Source organism: Hypomesus transpacificus, unplaced genomic scaffold (genome assembly GCF_021917145.1).
Source record: "Hypomesus transpacificus isolate Combined female unplaced genomic scaffold, fHypTra1 scaffold_90, whole genome shotgun sequence".
NCBI classification, from domain to species: domain Eukaryota; kingdom Metazoa; phylum Chordata; class Actinopteri; order Osmeriformes; family Osmeridae; genus Hypomesus; species Hypomesus transpacificus.
In genome coordinates, this window is record NW_025814041.1 from 494,413 (window position 1) to 508,334 (window position 13,922).

Sequence of the window (13,922 nt, forward strand, 5' to 3'; positions counted from 1 at the left end):
GGGACATGGCCAGGGAACATGATGAATTGATTCATCAGCTGGTTAAGCGCCAAGTAGCCTACACTTTTCTTACAGCAACGCATGCTGTGGCTTTGCCAATGTTTTCTGCATCGCTCATAGCCTACTGTATAAAAATGTACCTGACGCGAAAAACCTCAAGGCTATGCAGAGAGTCTGAAGCACAATAAAAGTTTCAAGTAGCTTTATTGTCAATTTCTTCACGTCAAGACATAAAAAGGAATCGATATGACGTTTCCCACTCTCCCACAGTGAAACATAGAAAGCACAGGCAAAACGGATGAGACATTTCTTAAAACAGCGTTACATATTCACATACAGCAGCAAAAGCTCATAAAGCATAAAGCTTGCTCGGCTGTACGGCCCGAGAAGGTCTTGCAATAAATGAGTCCTTGTCGGCTGAATCGATATAGAACTCATCCGTGTGAAATAAAGGATCTTGGCGATTGCAAAGAACTCTGTATTGGTATGGAAAGCTAATCGAACTAGATAAGGCTGTTCCTGCGAAACAGCAGTGAGAATGCTGAAAACCTGAATGGAGATAGCTGACCATGCTAAAAAAGCTGAAAATAGTGAAAATTCTTTAGAAAGTTATAAGCTGAAGCTTCAAAGTGCCCGAAAGGTATTTTAAATAGGGGCTGGAGCTGGACGAAGGCATAAAACTACAGAAAAGAGAAGAAAAATGCAAAACATAAACTGAAAAAAATCAGAAAGAAGAGAAACAATGCATACAAATGTGAAAATTTAGCAGAATTTTTTTTGCTGGAGTTTCAAAAGGCCTGAAATGTATGTTAGAAAGGACCTGCAGCAAGATGAATGCAGAAAAGTACAGAAAAGAGGGAAAAAAAATCAAAAGTTGGAAGATACTGCTGTGAAAGTTCTTTTTGAAAGGACCTGGAGCAAGATGAAGGCAGAAAACAGAAGACAAGAAGAAGAAAAATGCCAAACAAAAAGGGGAAATTTTCAGAAAGATGAGCTGCAGGAAAATGTGAAAATTGAACAGAAAACCAGTTGCTTAAGTCTGGGTTGAACGAATTTGAAGGTAAAAGGACAACACTGGAATGACTTGAATTTGCTGGAAAAACGTAGCAACCGTTGGTCATTGGTAACTGACTGGCAACATTTCTAACCTAGAATCTAGGTATCAGGTTCAAGACGGAGGGGAAACTAATCATGCGTGCCTACACACACAGTCCTGTTCAGACACTTAATTTAAGATGACATCAAAATAATAATTCGTAGTGCAGGGTTGAAATCGATCAACAACAAAATTAACAGTGGATTTCTGCTACCACGGACGACTATCTCGCCTTAATGCCCTATCCATGTTGCCTATTAACAAGACGCGCTGCATGTGCGATCAAACTAGTGTTAGCCCTAATTAGGCTACCATGGATATGATATTGGTCCGATTTTCCAATTTACGCCTGCTCCCCACTAGGCGTAAAATGTACACCCAGGTGCAGCACATAAAGGGCTTAAGTCTAACTGGTGCACTAGTCGTAACTTTAAGTTAGTCGTAACTTTCAATTCTAAATCGGATCCTACGTCCAGGCGTACGCCCAGCTGGTGCACTCGGCTCCAGTTGCTGAAATCTGGGTTGAACGAATTTGAAGGTAAAAGGACAACACTGGAATGACTTGAACTTGCTGGAAAAAGGTAGCAACCGTTGGTCATTGGCAACAGACTGGCAACATTTCTAACCTAGAATCTAGGTTTCAGGTTCAAGACGGAGGAGAAACTAATCATGCGTAACTGCACACCCAGTCCTGTTCAGACACTTTAAGATTACATCAAAATAATAATTCATAGTGCAGGGTTGCCGATGTTGTCGTTGTCCCTGGTGAGTTTTTTATACGTAAATAACAAGATCATGATACATCTAAGCAGCGTATCATTTCTTGCAAGTGTGTCAGTGGTATGTATTAACACCGTAGGCTTGAATAATAACTGAAGGCGTGAAGCTAGAGAGGCTGCAATGGAAGATTTCCTACATAAGCTAGATGTACAACTTCAAATTGAAAACGGAGAAGATATTTAGAATAAAGACAAGTTACTTTACATATGTGTTCAGTATCATCAAATAACAGTCAAAGTTTTCCAGTTACTTAGCGTTTGTTTGTAGGATTAACGCCAGCAGTGCAGCAAACACTTAACTACCCAAGGGCTGGTTTGGCTGTTCGTGACGGTCAGCTATGACAGTGAGCCTCGATTTTTGCAGATTTCTGTAAAACTTGCTAAAATAAAAACAATCTAGCTAGATTATGTACACTTTAAACTCAATGTACATATCTTGTTTGGTCGATTGTGGAAAAAAAGTCGAACCGTTTTTAGTTATGGAGAGCCATCACGCGATTATATATTATAGCTCGATTATGAGAAATGTAGCTAGAATCCACACCTCAAACAAGTTAACCCAGACGCAAAACTGTACATCCAATCCCAAAAATAAGGATATTTTCCGAGACCCAAGACTCTGCCGAAACCATTTATATCCTTTATGTGTCTGTGCGGTCAGAAGTACAACTCTTTTGGCAGTTTCCAAAACGTCACCCAATTCTGCTTTCATGTCTGTTTGGTTGCCACGGTGATGGCGCAGCTGTGATCGCTAACGAACTGGGCAGAGAGAAAAAACACATTTAGCTGGAATCCACACCTCAAACAAGTTAACCTATTAAACAGACTGTGACCATATAAATGGTTAAATAAGTCAATATGAAAAAATATTTGTACTTACATTATGTGCGCTTTGAAACTATATTCAGGGGTGTCAAACCCTGGTCCTCGAGGGCCGCTGTCCTGCATGTTTTAGATGTTTCCCTGCTCCAACACACCTGATTCAATTAAATGGGTTGTTATAACGACCATTCATTCGAATCAGGTGAGCTGGATCAGGGAAACATCTAAAACATGCAGGACAGCGGCCCTCGAGGACCAGGGTTTGACACCCCTAAAATATATCATACTTCATATGATAGATAAATAAATGATGAAGAGAGGAATAGCATGTAACAGCTAAAAGTAACACTTTTAATTGTTTCTTAACTCTTTCTGTAGCGGCTCAGCTGCACATCCTGACCCTGCTGGAACACATCAAGCAGCAACAAATGCAACTTGCTGCTGCTGTCAACAGTCTTGCTGCAAGAGTGGGTACAGAAACTCCAGTGGCTGAGATGCCGGACAATATGAGTTTCCCACTGGCCACCATGTCTGAAGTGGAGGAGTTGGAGGAGTGGCTGAAAGACTCAAGGAATTCTCATGCTAAGCAAAACATGGTATAAAGCCAACAACTTCATTGTCTTTTTACATCATCACCTTTAAGGCGACATCCATCACTGCTGTTTAGTCTACTGGGTGTTAATATTGTTTAGCTGGTGTTGAGTGCAGGGTTCTGTTCAGATAAACCCAGCATTTGATGCAGAATTGCAAACTTCATAGAGTTCACAAAACAACATTTTTAGACCTGATTTCATGAGCCAACAAAACTGTGCATAATTGTAGCAAATATTTTGTCTTTTGATCAAGAAGAAACCTTTTTTTATCTTGTCAGATTTCTGCGCTTGGTGCAGTAGGAGGACAGAACACCAAGAGAATATCCTGGAATGTTCTATCAAAGATTTTCTCTGACACAGTGGCCAAAAGAATTAATTGGAAAGGAGTAAATGGCAAAAAATGTTTCAAAGAAATGCTCACGAGAACTCTGTTAATCAGTAAGTATTGTAAAATACAGTGAAGTAGCTGTCAAAACAATGGAGCAGTGGTTCTCAAACCTGTCCTCAGGGACCACCTGTCCTGCATGTTTTAGATGTTTCCCTGCTCCAACACACCTGATTCAAATGCATGTTCGTAAACAGGCTTCTACAGAGCTAGATAACGACCTATTCATTTGAATCAGGTTTGTTAGAGCAGGGAAACATCTAAAACATGCAGGACAGGTGGTCCCTTAGGACAGGTTTGAGAACCACTGCAATGAAGAATTAGCTGGAATAAGTGGAACATTCAGAATATCTGTTAGTGACAGTTTTATTAAGTGATGGACAAACTCCCTCAACAGAAGCTGTAAGGAAGAATCATCAGAGTGCACCGGACAGTGAGATTGACTCTTGCGCCATAAGATGGTTCAACCTGGCATCTGACAGGGGAGGCGGCCGCAAAGACAGGGCGATGGCCAAGGAGACCTCTTAGTTAGTGTCTTCTGTCTAACTCATTGTTCATTCCTGTTTTATGTGTGCATTTAGTATTGTTAAAGTGAATCATTAAACTAGGACATGGTTTTCTTCCTCTTATGCATTTGATTTGATTTAATAAAAGATTTGTATTTTTTATTATTTGTATTTTTATACATTTGTGTTTTTTGTTATGTTAAAATTTGAGAATGTACATATATTTAAACTAATGGCTTGAAAATTAATAAAAGTATTTTATTTGAAAATCTTCGTTTTTTTTTTTCTTACTGAGAACTATATTGAGCGTGAACTAACATATATGGGGAATATAACCTAAATAATCGTTGCCGTTTTGGAACTGGCCCAGTGTCGGTCCGGATGTGAACCACATCCGTAAAACGGATCCGCGCCGGTATTGGCCCATTGTGCCGTTGGACACCGGCCCGAGTCCGTTTTACGGATCTGGCCCAGACTTTATGGAGGCTCTGGCCCGGATCTGGGCCAGATGATTTTTGTTATCTGGGTAGACGCAGCAACTATACGTCCAATCCAAAAAATGAGGATATTTTCCGAGACCCAAGATTCTGCCGAAACCAGAGATGTCTGTGCGGTCAGAAATACTACTCTACCGGCAGTTTAAAAACACGTCTACTTTCGAAATTCTCTGACGAATTTTACCCACCTCTCCATTGAAGTTAGTGAGAGAATTTGAAAGGCTGCTCTCGCTTCAAGCCTCAAAGCTGAAAATCTGTAAATGTGAGCTCTTTAGTAGTTAAATTGGCTGAAAGAGGACAAGTTTTCCTACATTTTAAGGTCAAACTTGTTTCTGTAAGTTAAACTATATGAACGTCAGAGGAATTTGTTTGACAATTTAGTTGAATATCAGAAAAAGAGCAGCTCAACCATAAAAATCAAGGAGCTAAATTTTTTATGTATTTAAATCTGTCACGATTCAAAATTGGCTGAATATTTGAAAAAGCGGAATCATTTGGGAATAGCTGAATGTCTTGTGAACATTTTAAAGTTTGAATGGTGTCTCTAGCTGAAAGTATACTGAAGCAGTTAAGTTTGAAAGAGGAGGAATCTTTTTAATGATTTGAAAGGATTTACCATTACTTTTAATGGGTCAATAATTTGCACAAAAACCTTAATTCTTTAAAAAGTATAAAAGTGAGAAATACCACAAGTCAAAGCTATCATCTCCTGAAGGAGCTGAACGTTTTGATACAAAAATTTTAGGAATCGGTGAAAGTATGCAGGACTAGTTAAAGGCTAAAAAAACGGCGGAAGAACTAAGAAGTTGATATAATAATAAAGAGAAAAAGGAAAACAATAGTATATAATAAGTTGATTAAAGATTCAAAGAACAATGCTTGGAAAGTTTTTTTCAGCTTTGAGCGTTGAAGCGAGAGCAGCCTTTCAAATTCTCTCACCAACTTCAATGGAGAGGTGGGTAAAATTCGTCAGAGAATTTCGAAAGTAGACGTGTTTTTAAACTGCCAGTAGAGTCGTATTTTTGAACGCACAGACATATACAGGACATCTCTGGTTTCGGCAGAGTCTTAGGTCTCGGAAAATATCTTTTTGTTTTGGATTGGACGTATAGTTTCGCGTCAAGGTTAACTTGTTTGAGGTGTGGATTCTAGCTGAATTTATGGTATTCTCTGCCCTCAGCACATTAGCAGCCATAGCTGCACCATCACCGTGGCAACCACACAAACAAGCGCCAGTCTCTTACACAGGTGATTGCTATTAGCTGATTAGTGGAGACACAAGACAAGCTATTCAGTCAACTCGTCTCATTAAAAGACTAATAGCACCACAACGCATGGGTTGTGAATGAATGAGAGATTTATTTTCTGTTGGTGTATGCTGGTTCATTTCTTGTCATTTGGTAGAACCATGAACATAAGTGGGAACCTATTTTTCTTTACGTTTTGTATTGTTGATTGTTGCTGTCAGGATGGGTTTGTCGGTGCACTACTTCAAAGGAGACACTTGAGGTGCTGTGCTGGTGGCATGTAGCCTACCATATAGCGTTAGTTCATAAGTAAATAAGCCGACATACTGTACATATAAAGTAAATAAGTTTATTTTTAGGAAGAAGTTGTCCAAGTTTATTCTTCTCGAGTGAGAGGCCAATGAGGTATGTGTTTGTCGTGTTAATTGCCTTTGGACACAGTGACGTTAGTTCATAAGTAAATAAGCCGACATACTGTACAAATAAAGTAAATAAGTTTATTTTTAGAAAGAAGAAGTTGTCCAAGTTTATTCTTCTCGAGTGAGAGGCCAATGAGGTAGTTATGTGTTTGTCGTGTTAATTGCCTTTCTTTCGTATGTGAACGTGTAATTAGCCAATTAAGCTATTATTATTTTCGTACGTGTTGTATGTACATTTCGTTTATTCTGTGTAAAACACTTAAGAAAGGTAATTGAAGTTTGTTTTTACTTTCTTAGTTCTGACGGCATTTTTGGAGAATAAATGTCTGTTGAAAACGAAGAACGACTTAGCCTTTGATTTAGCTCGAGAGGAGTAACAACTATGCTAATAGAAGGCTACTGTTTTGTTCTACTACGCCACCGAGTGCGTTCACTTGACTATGAGAAACCCGATAGCCATTGTCGGTTTATGCCAATAATATTATTGCTCCGTTTACATGTGTAATTACTAATTAGTTATGCGATTACTTAAACACGTCTACATGATTTTTTTTATTAATCATTGTATGCTCCACGGACAAAACTTGCATCATCATCCTTCTGCAAAAAAGTGTCGCCGTGTCTTCCTGTATGTTGTATGTTTCATTCAATCAACACATTGAATCCTACTAAGAAAGCCGAGTAAACGCACTCAATGATAGGCTACATCTGCTACTGATATTACTATCCCAACTACTTTAAGCTGTTAAAACTATAATATTCCTGTTACAACTAGCTAGCCTACTTCTTCTGTTTAACAGTTCAACTTTCAGCTTCTCCCGCATTGTAGGCTATTTAAGCTCTTAGCTTTGATAGATGATGCAGTTCAGCTTCACACTGCCTCTTGGAATTCAACTTTTTCTTCGATTGCTTCACAACGTTCAAACTTATTTTCCCGCATTGTATTTAAGCACTTAGCTTTGTGAGATGATGCAGTTCAGCTACCACACTGCCTCTTAGAGTGAGTCACACATTTTTAAAATTAATTTCAGCTTGCAGGTATTTTCTCATTTCTGTATTTTCAGCCATTTAAAAAAATAATTTCAGAATTCAGCATTCCAACGCATTTTCAGCAGGAAATGCTTTTTCTAGTTTGTCATGCTAACCGGTTAGAGATAATGGCGACGAGCGTTCGCTGGAGCAGAGAGCGACTGCTTCAATCTGAAGTGGTGGATGAGATGCTTTTGCTTATTAGCGAATTAATTCGGGAAGCCAACGATCAACAACATCAGCAACCTGGGGGCTGTTGCACAAAAGTAGAATAAAGAAATCCAAGATAACTGAAAAAGCGCAGCTGGATTTAGTGTGATCCGCTCATCGCGGCTTATTCGGTTGCACGTTTGCCAAACCAGGATGAGAAGGTGAAGCTATGTCAATCCAGATGTACATAGTTGGGATAAATGCACCTTCACGGATTTATTAAATAGACCATGGTATCGATCACAGATTGACTGATGCAGAAATGGAGAAGACGCGTGCAGCATATTTTTCACCCGATATAAGCAGCAACTAATTACGGAAATTGCATGTAATTGCAGTAGCATGTAAAATGTAAAAAAGGAAATACGGCTGCTGTCATTAGACAGAGAGAAAAGCCTGGCAGACAATCGCGGACCGACTGAAAGCATAATGATTGAAAAATATCTACTTACTAAGAAAGTTGTACACTGTAATTGCTTTTAATATGCTTGTTTTATGTATTGGTTGTATTGCTGTATATGTGTTTATGTGCTAAATGTGCTGGTTTTACTGTAAAGTGTCTTTGAGTAGCCTACCATGTAAAGCACTATGTAAATACAATTTATTATTATTTATCCCACTTTGCCTTAAAAGTGAGCAGAAGGAATTAATTTTCCTTGGGAAATTTCCCCTAAAGACTAGGCTTAATTTCAAACCCTTATTCACAATGTAAGAATATGTTTTACAACCATACACAAATCTCTATAAGCGGTGTCTGATTCTAAATGTATTTCTACAATTAATGTTCATACAGAACAAACATGACTGGATAAAAAAGATCCTGGCAACAAGTCAAGATAAAATATAAATACATTTTGCAGGCTGGTAAGTGCCTTAACAGTTTGTAAATGGTATGTAGTAATGGTATGTAATAATGACTGCAAGATTCAAAACACGATGCCTTTAACATTTTTCTCTTGAACTGCAGTTGATTCTGGTTTCACCGTACCTCGAATGGGAGGACAGACTGGAGGAAGGCCGGTTTACCAAATCGGCCAAGAGCAGTTGCAGATGTTGTTGTCCTTTAACTTCTCTGCTAAACAGATTGCGGAGATCTTGGGTGTCTCAAGAAGAACAGTGAACCCACGGTTAAGGTATGTGTCAATTGAAGGACTAGTATTGGAATAATCTGACCTCTTTCTCACTGAGCCCTACACAATTATTTTGTTTATTTACAAAGCACATGAAACACTGCAGAATTACCCCTTTCTATACATTTCATAAAGAAATTGATATACTGTGATAGAACTCTCTCATATCCCATATCTTTGTAGAAAAAAACTAATGCGCATGTACCACATAGCTGACTTGTCACTGTTCCTTAAACGCATTGTTTTGTTTAGAGTTACTACTAGGGATTAATGTAAAAAATGTAAGTGTGTAAATGTAATCTAAATTCTAATATGTATACATTGCCTTCCATAGACAGTACAAATGTATCTTTTAGGCTGCGATCACACTTGACTTATTTTTTCAGAAAAAAGCGCTGCCTTCAGCGCCTTTTGACCGCCTTTTCAGAAAAGCGCTGGGTGACGTCAAGCGCCTTTTTGACGAGAATTCCGTAACCTTAACAACGGGAATCATTCATTCTAGCGATACATTGTATTTTCCGTTGGTTTTCCGTTGGTTATTTTGTGACAGCTATCATGGCAAATAAAACGCAATTACTTGCTATAGCTCTTGGCTTTTGAGGAGGAGGGTGTTGTTGAACAGCCAAGGCGCCGTTTATGGGTGCATGAAATCCTCCGCAGTAGGGAGTCGCAGGGGGCATTCCGCAACCTGGTCCAGGAGCTCCGCCTAGACGATGCTAGGTTCAAGTCATTATTTCACCTGGTCAAGAGCCAGTTTGAGGACCTCCTCATGAGGATTGGACCAGCCATCTCAAAGATGCAGACGAAATTCCGGGAGACAATCAGCCCAGAGGAGCGTCTTTGCATTTGTTTGAGGTGGGTAACATTAACTAATGTGAGGGAGAGAGAGAGACTGTGTCTGTGTGTTAGAGAGAGAGAACCCATGTGAAGGAGGGGGTAAAGTCATACACATTTTAACAACCATGTTTTTTCCTAGGTATTTGGCAACAGGGGACTCATACTGGTCCATTGCTTTCCACTTCAGGGTGGGAGTTAGCACTGTGGCTGGGATAGTTAGGAGTGTGTGTGAGGCCATTTGGGACTGCCTGTCTGGGGAGTTCATGGCTTTTCCCACTGAGGCTGAGTGGAGGAAGATAGCACAGGAGTTTCAAACCATGTGGGCATTTCCTAATTGCGTGGGTGCAATGGATGGAAAGCATGTAGTTATTGAGGCACCTCCATCAAGCGGCTCCTTGTATTACAATTACAAGGGGACATTCTCCATCGTCCTGTTGGCTGTAGTTGATGCCCATTACCGCTTCAGGGTGGTCGACATCGGTGCCTACGGCAAAAACAGCGATGGAGGAACATTAGCTGCCTCTGCCTTTGGGTCTGCCCTGCGGCAGGGGACCCTCAACCTCCCTGGGGATGCCCTTCTACCTGGAGCAGAGAACTTGGGGCCTATTCCTCATGTTTTCCTGGCCGACGAGGCATTCCCCCTGCGGAGAAATCTCCTCCGCCCCTACCCTGGGCTCACTAGCGGGGAAAAGCGAGTGTTTAATTACCGCCTCTCTCATGCTAGGAGAATGGTAGAGTGTACCTTCGGCATCCTAGCAGCCCAATGGAGGATATGCCGGAGGGTGCTTGGTGTGTCACCACAGGTGGCCGAGTCAGCTGTAAAGGCCACCTGTGTACTTCACAACTTTCTGCGGCAGGGAGGCTCACCAGATGCACCTACTGGCCCAGCAGAACCATCTTCTGGAATGCAGAATATTGCCAGGGTTGGCAGCAACAACGCCAGCAGAGAGGCCATGACTGTGAGGACCAAGTTCACAGAGTACTTTTCATCTGGAGCTGGTCAAGTGCCCTGGCAGAACTGCCCCCTGCACATCCCACATTCCCTTCAGTTAACTGTTCAAAGCCACTTCAGTTGAGGTGTGGTCTTGTGAGTTATCATTTAAAGAACAAATTAATCTGGTGCAGTGTAAATTGCAATAATGACTGCAAGTAATAGTCAATTGTAAAGAAGTAATATCACACAAGCAAGTAAAGTAAATATAATTATAGGTTTAATTTAATCAATAATAATTACAACAACAAATAGAATATAATACATTACTCTCCGAATTCGATGTCAAATAAGGCTTGTTGAAAGCGAAGCTTTGTCATGGCTTGCTTTCGAGGATCAAGGCGGTCAAGTGTGGGTGCTAGACTGAGGAGATAGTGTTCGTTTTCTGTATATTTGTTCTGGGCTTGGTCTAATCTAGAAAGTATTTGGGCTTGGTATGGGGTCATCTCTGGAGAGGCCTTCCTTTTCCCCCTGCCACTACACGTAGCTCTTGGTGAAGGGTCCAGGTGAGGACTTGGTGTACCAGTCGGTGAGGTAGGCGGGTTATCTAGGGTTACTTCAGACATTATGCTACCCTCTAAATCTACAGTTTCCTCAGTTTGATGATCCTGTATGAAAATAAAAAATAAAACCCATGACAGCACTTATTAGAACATTAACATTTTCCAGGTTTATACATGTATTAACCCCAGCCTAAAAAAAGTTTACTTTTAAAGTACATTTCTCACCCTGGTCCATACATAAACACTGATTTTCTGCAAGACACATTCCTAATAGCTTGCTTAATTACCTGTCCGGTCTCTGAACAAATGTTATTTGGTAAAACTGTTGCTGACTGTGACAGATCAAAATTGGAGGTGATCTCCCTTTCCTGATTATATGGCTCTAGGAATGCTAAAATGTCAAGGTATTTCCATTTCTTCTTGACTCCACCCTCCGCACCACTCCTGGCCTTCTCCTGCTCTTCTCCTTCCTGTATTTGTCTCTCAAATATTTCCACTTCTTACTGCATGATAGTCCTATGATAAAAATTAACCTGGCATAAGACTACTCAAAACGGAACAAACGTTTCAGTTGAAATCCAAACAGGTTAGCTACCAGTCGTAATCTAGACACCCTCCGCCAATGTATAGATTGATTGTTTAAAGATTTTTCGATCTATAAATGTTTAAAACTGTTTGTCACTTGTTTAATAGCTGGGGCGGAAATAGGTGGTGTTACGATATCAATTAATATTTACATTTTACATTAGCTCTATATCGTATATAGAATTACAGTAGGCCTATATGAATGACAGTTTACGATGTACAGTACTTACCAGAAAACCCCAAAGACCTACCGATCTGTTCCCAGATGGACTCTTTTATTTGTATGTTTGCGTACGAAACGGCAATTATAAGTTGTTCGACCGGTACCTTGTCCATCTTGGTCTATTTTCGGGTCCCCGGTAACTAAGGTAGGTTACTAGGGAAGGTACACTCGTACCTACTCTCCACGTCCTGATTGGTCAGCTGTCAAAAAGGCGCTTGACGTCACCCATCTTTTTTCTGAAAAGTTAAGAAAATTGAACTCAAAAAGGCGTCGGGCTCAGCGCTTTTTTAAAAAGGTGTCCGCCTTTTTCGTTTTCCCATAGGGTTACATGTAAAAAGGTGCTGAAGCAGCGCTTTTTTCTGAAAAAAGAAGTCAAGTGTGAACGCGGCCTTAGAGGTCGCTACACAGACCAGATGATGCACTTGATCTGAAGGTGCTGCTATTCAGAGTATGTCCCACAGGCTTCGGAGGAGAATATATCGAGTGGCAGGGTCAAATTCGCTGTGGCATCTTGATGGAAACCACAAGCTCATAAAGTAAGTGGCTTGTGACTTGTTAATTTGCCCCAACTGTGTCCCTAGCCAATGATAAGCTGATTATTTTACGAGTTTTGAATTTAAAATAAGATTTTCAGCTTCACATAAATGCAATAGAGCAGTGGTTCTCAACCCTGGTCCTCAAGTACCCCCTGTCCTGCATGTTTTACATGTTTCCCTGCTCCAACACACCTGATTCAAATGAATGGGTCGTTATCTAGTTATGCAGAAACCTGCTAACAACCATTCGTTTGAATCAGGTGTGTTGGAACAGGGAAATATCTAAAATGTGCAGGACAGGAGGTACTTGAGGACCTGGGTTGAGAACCACTGCAATAGAGGTTAGGACTTTTCTTTCTGTTAAACGCCCAACATGTTGCACAGAAATGTATACAAATCATTTTAGCTGAATTCAAGCCATTAATATTTTTTTTTTGTTATTTATAAAATAAGATGTGCAAGTGAAATCTTATTTTCCCTTCCTTCATCTCTTAGATGGAGGATTTTAATCCATGGAGGAATCGATGGGTTCAGCCAACTGGTGGTTTTCCTCAAGGCTTACAAACAACAACAGAAGTGACATTGTAATGGACCTGTTTTCGGAAGCAGTCGCCCAGTTTGGTGTCCCATCCAGAGTCAGATGTGACTGGAGGGGAAACAACGCCATTTGTCTCCATGGATGTCTTCCACAAAAAAAAACGCAAGGTCCTACGTAGTGTGGTCAGGTCTGCTGAGTTTATCATCGCCAGGAAGCTCCCAGCCCTACAGGACACCTACCACACACGATGCCTCAGGACAGCTGGCAGGATTCTAAAAGACTGCTACCACCCATCTTTCAGTCTCTACCCCGCTGCCTTCTGGACATCAGTTTCTATCCAAGGGCCAGCAGGCTTCTGAATGACCATTTACATGGACATTTCTCACTAGCCACTTAACATTGATGCATTTCTCACTAGTCACTTTACACCCTGTCACTTTCAGCTACTGGTTGCACTATCAGCAATATTGCACTAACGTTACCCCACTTGTCTTACGTAAGTATAGGTGTAAGGTTAGTATAGGTCATTATCTGTATTAGAGGTCTAATATATTGTATACTATTTTGTATATTTAGGAGGTTTATAATTTATCTTTTTTTTAGCTTATCATAAATGTAATCTAAGTACTTATTATGTTATGCCAGGTTGCTTTGCATTGTCTTGTCCCAAAAATGTCAGTGCCCAGTCTGACTTTGTGGTGTTCTGTGTACCTGACAATAAGACTTGAAACGGATGTCTAGCACTCCTTGTTTACATATCTATGTAGAAAATGAAGGAATCATTATTGCCAACAACGAAAGGCATCTTTGGGCTCTTCACTTTGTTTACCTGCCTCGTATAAAACGTGACCTGAGAACTGCCAGATACACGTCACCATATCAATTTTTTGTGCAAGGTTGTCTTACACAACAGTTGCAACATCACACTGGTATCCAAGGTATATTTGGAGCAGCCAGTTCCAGGGGGTGGCTGACCAAGGGGCGGCTGCACTTTCC

General features: G+C 40.5%; 1 protein-coding gene across 8 annotated transcripts; it reads left to right on the forward strand.

The window, feature by feature from the left end:
• The first annotated feature begins 6,170 nt into the window (after positions 1-6,170).
• LOC124466294 (protein ALP1-like) lies at positions 6,171-13,559 on the forward strand. Of its 8 annotated transcripts, none has more exons than XR_006955911.1 (5): positions 6,171-6,330; positions 8,377-8,447; positions 8,551-8,716; positions 12,314-12,388; positions 12,884-13,559. XR_006955911.1 is itself a non-coding variant. In XM_047018083.1 (5 exons), exons 4-5 carry the CDS (start codon positions 9,483-9,485, stop codon positions 10,624-10,626), a joined length of 1,023 nt encoding a protein of 340 aa, XP_046874039.1. In that variant the 5' UTR covers positions 6,171-6,330; positions 6,433-6,481; positions 8,377-8,447; positions 8,551-9,482; the 3' UTR covers positions 10,627-11,523. The 8 variants fall into 8 exon arrangements, 3 of the variants coding, with proteins under 3 accessions (XP_046874039.1, XP_046874038.1, XP_046874040.1); XR_006955910.1 differs by having other exon boundaries at positions 12,175-12,388; positions 12,884-13,155; XR_006955912.1 differs by having other exon boundaries at positions 12,286-12,388; positions 12,884-13,155.
• Positions 13,560-13,922: the final 363 nt, after the last annotated feature.

What these genes read in the sequence shown, in the direction of transcription:
- LOC124466294 (XM_047018083.1), top strand. Translation starts at nt 9,483, where the DNA reads ATGAGGATTGGACCAGCCATCTCAAAGATGCAGACGAAATTCCGGGAG. An exon ending in CGTCTTTGCATTTGTTTGAG is followed by an intron (nt 9,569 to 9,689) that starts GTGGGTAACATT and finishes GTTTTTTCCTAG; the next exon opens with GTATTTGGCAACAGGGGACT.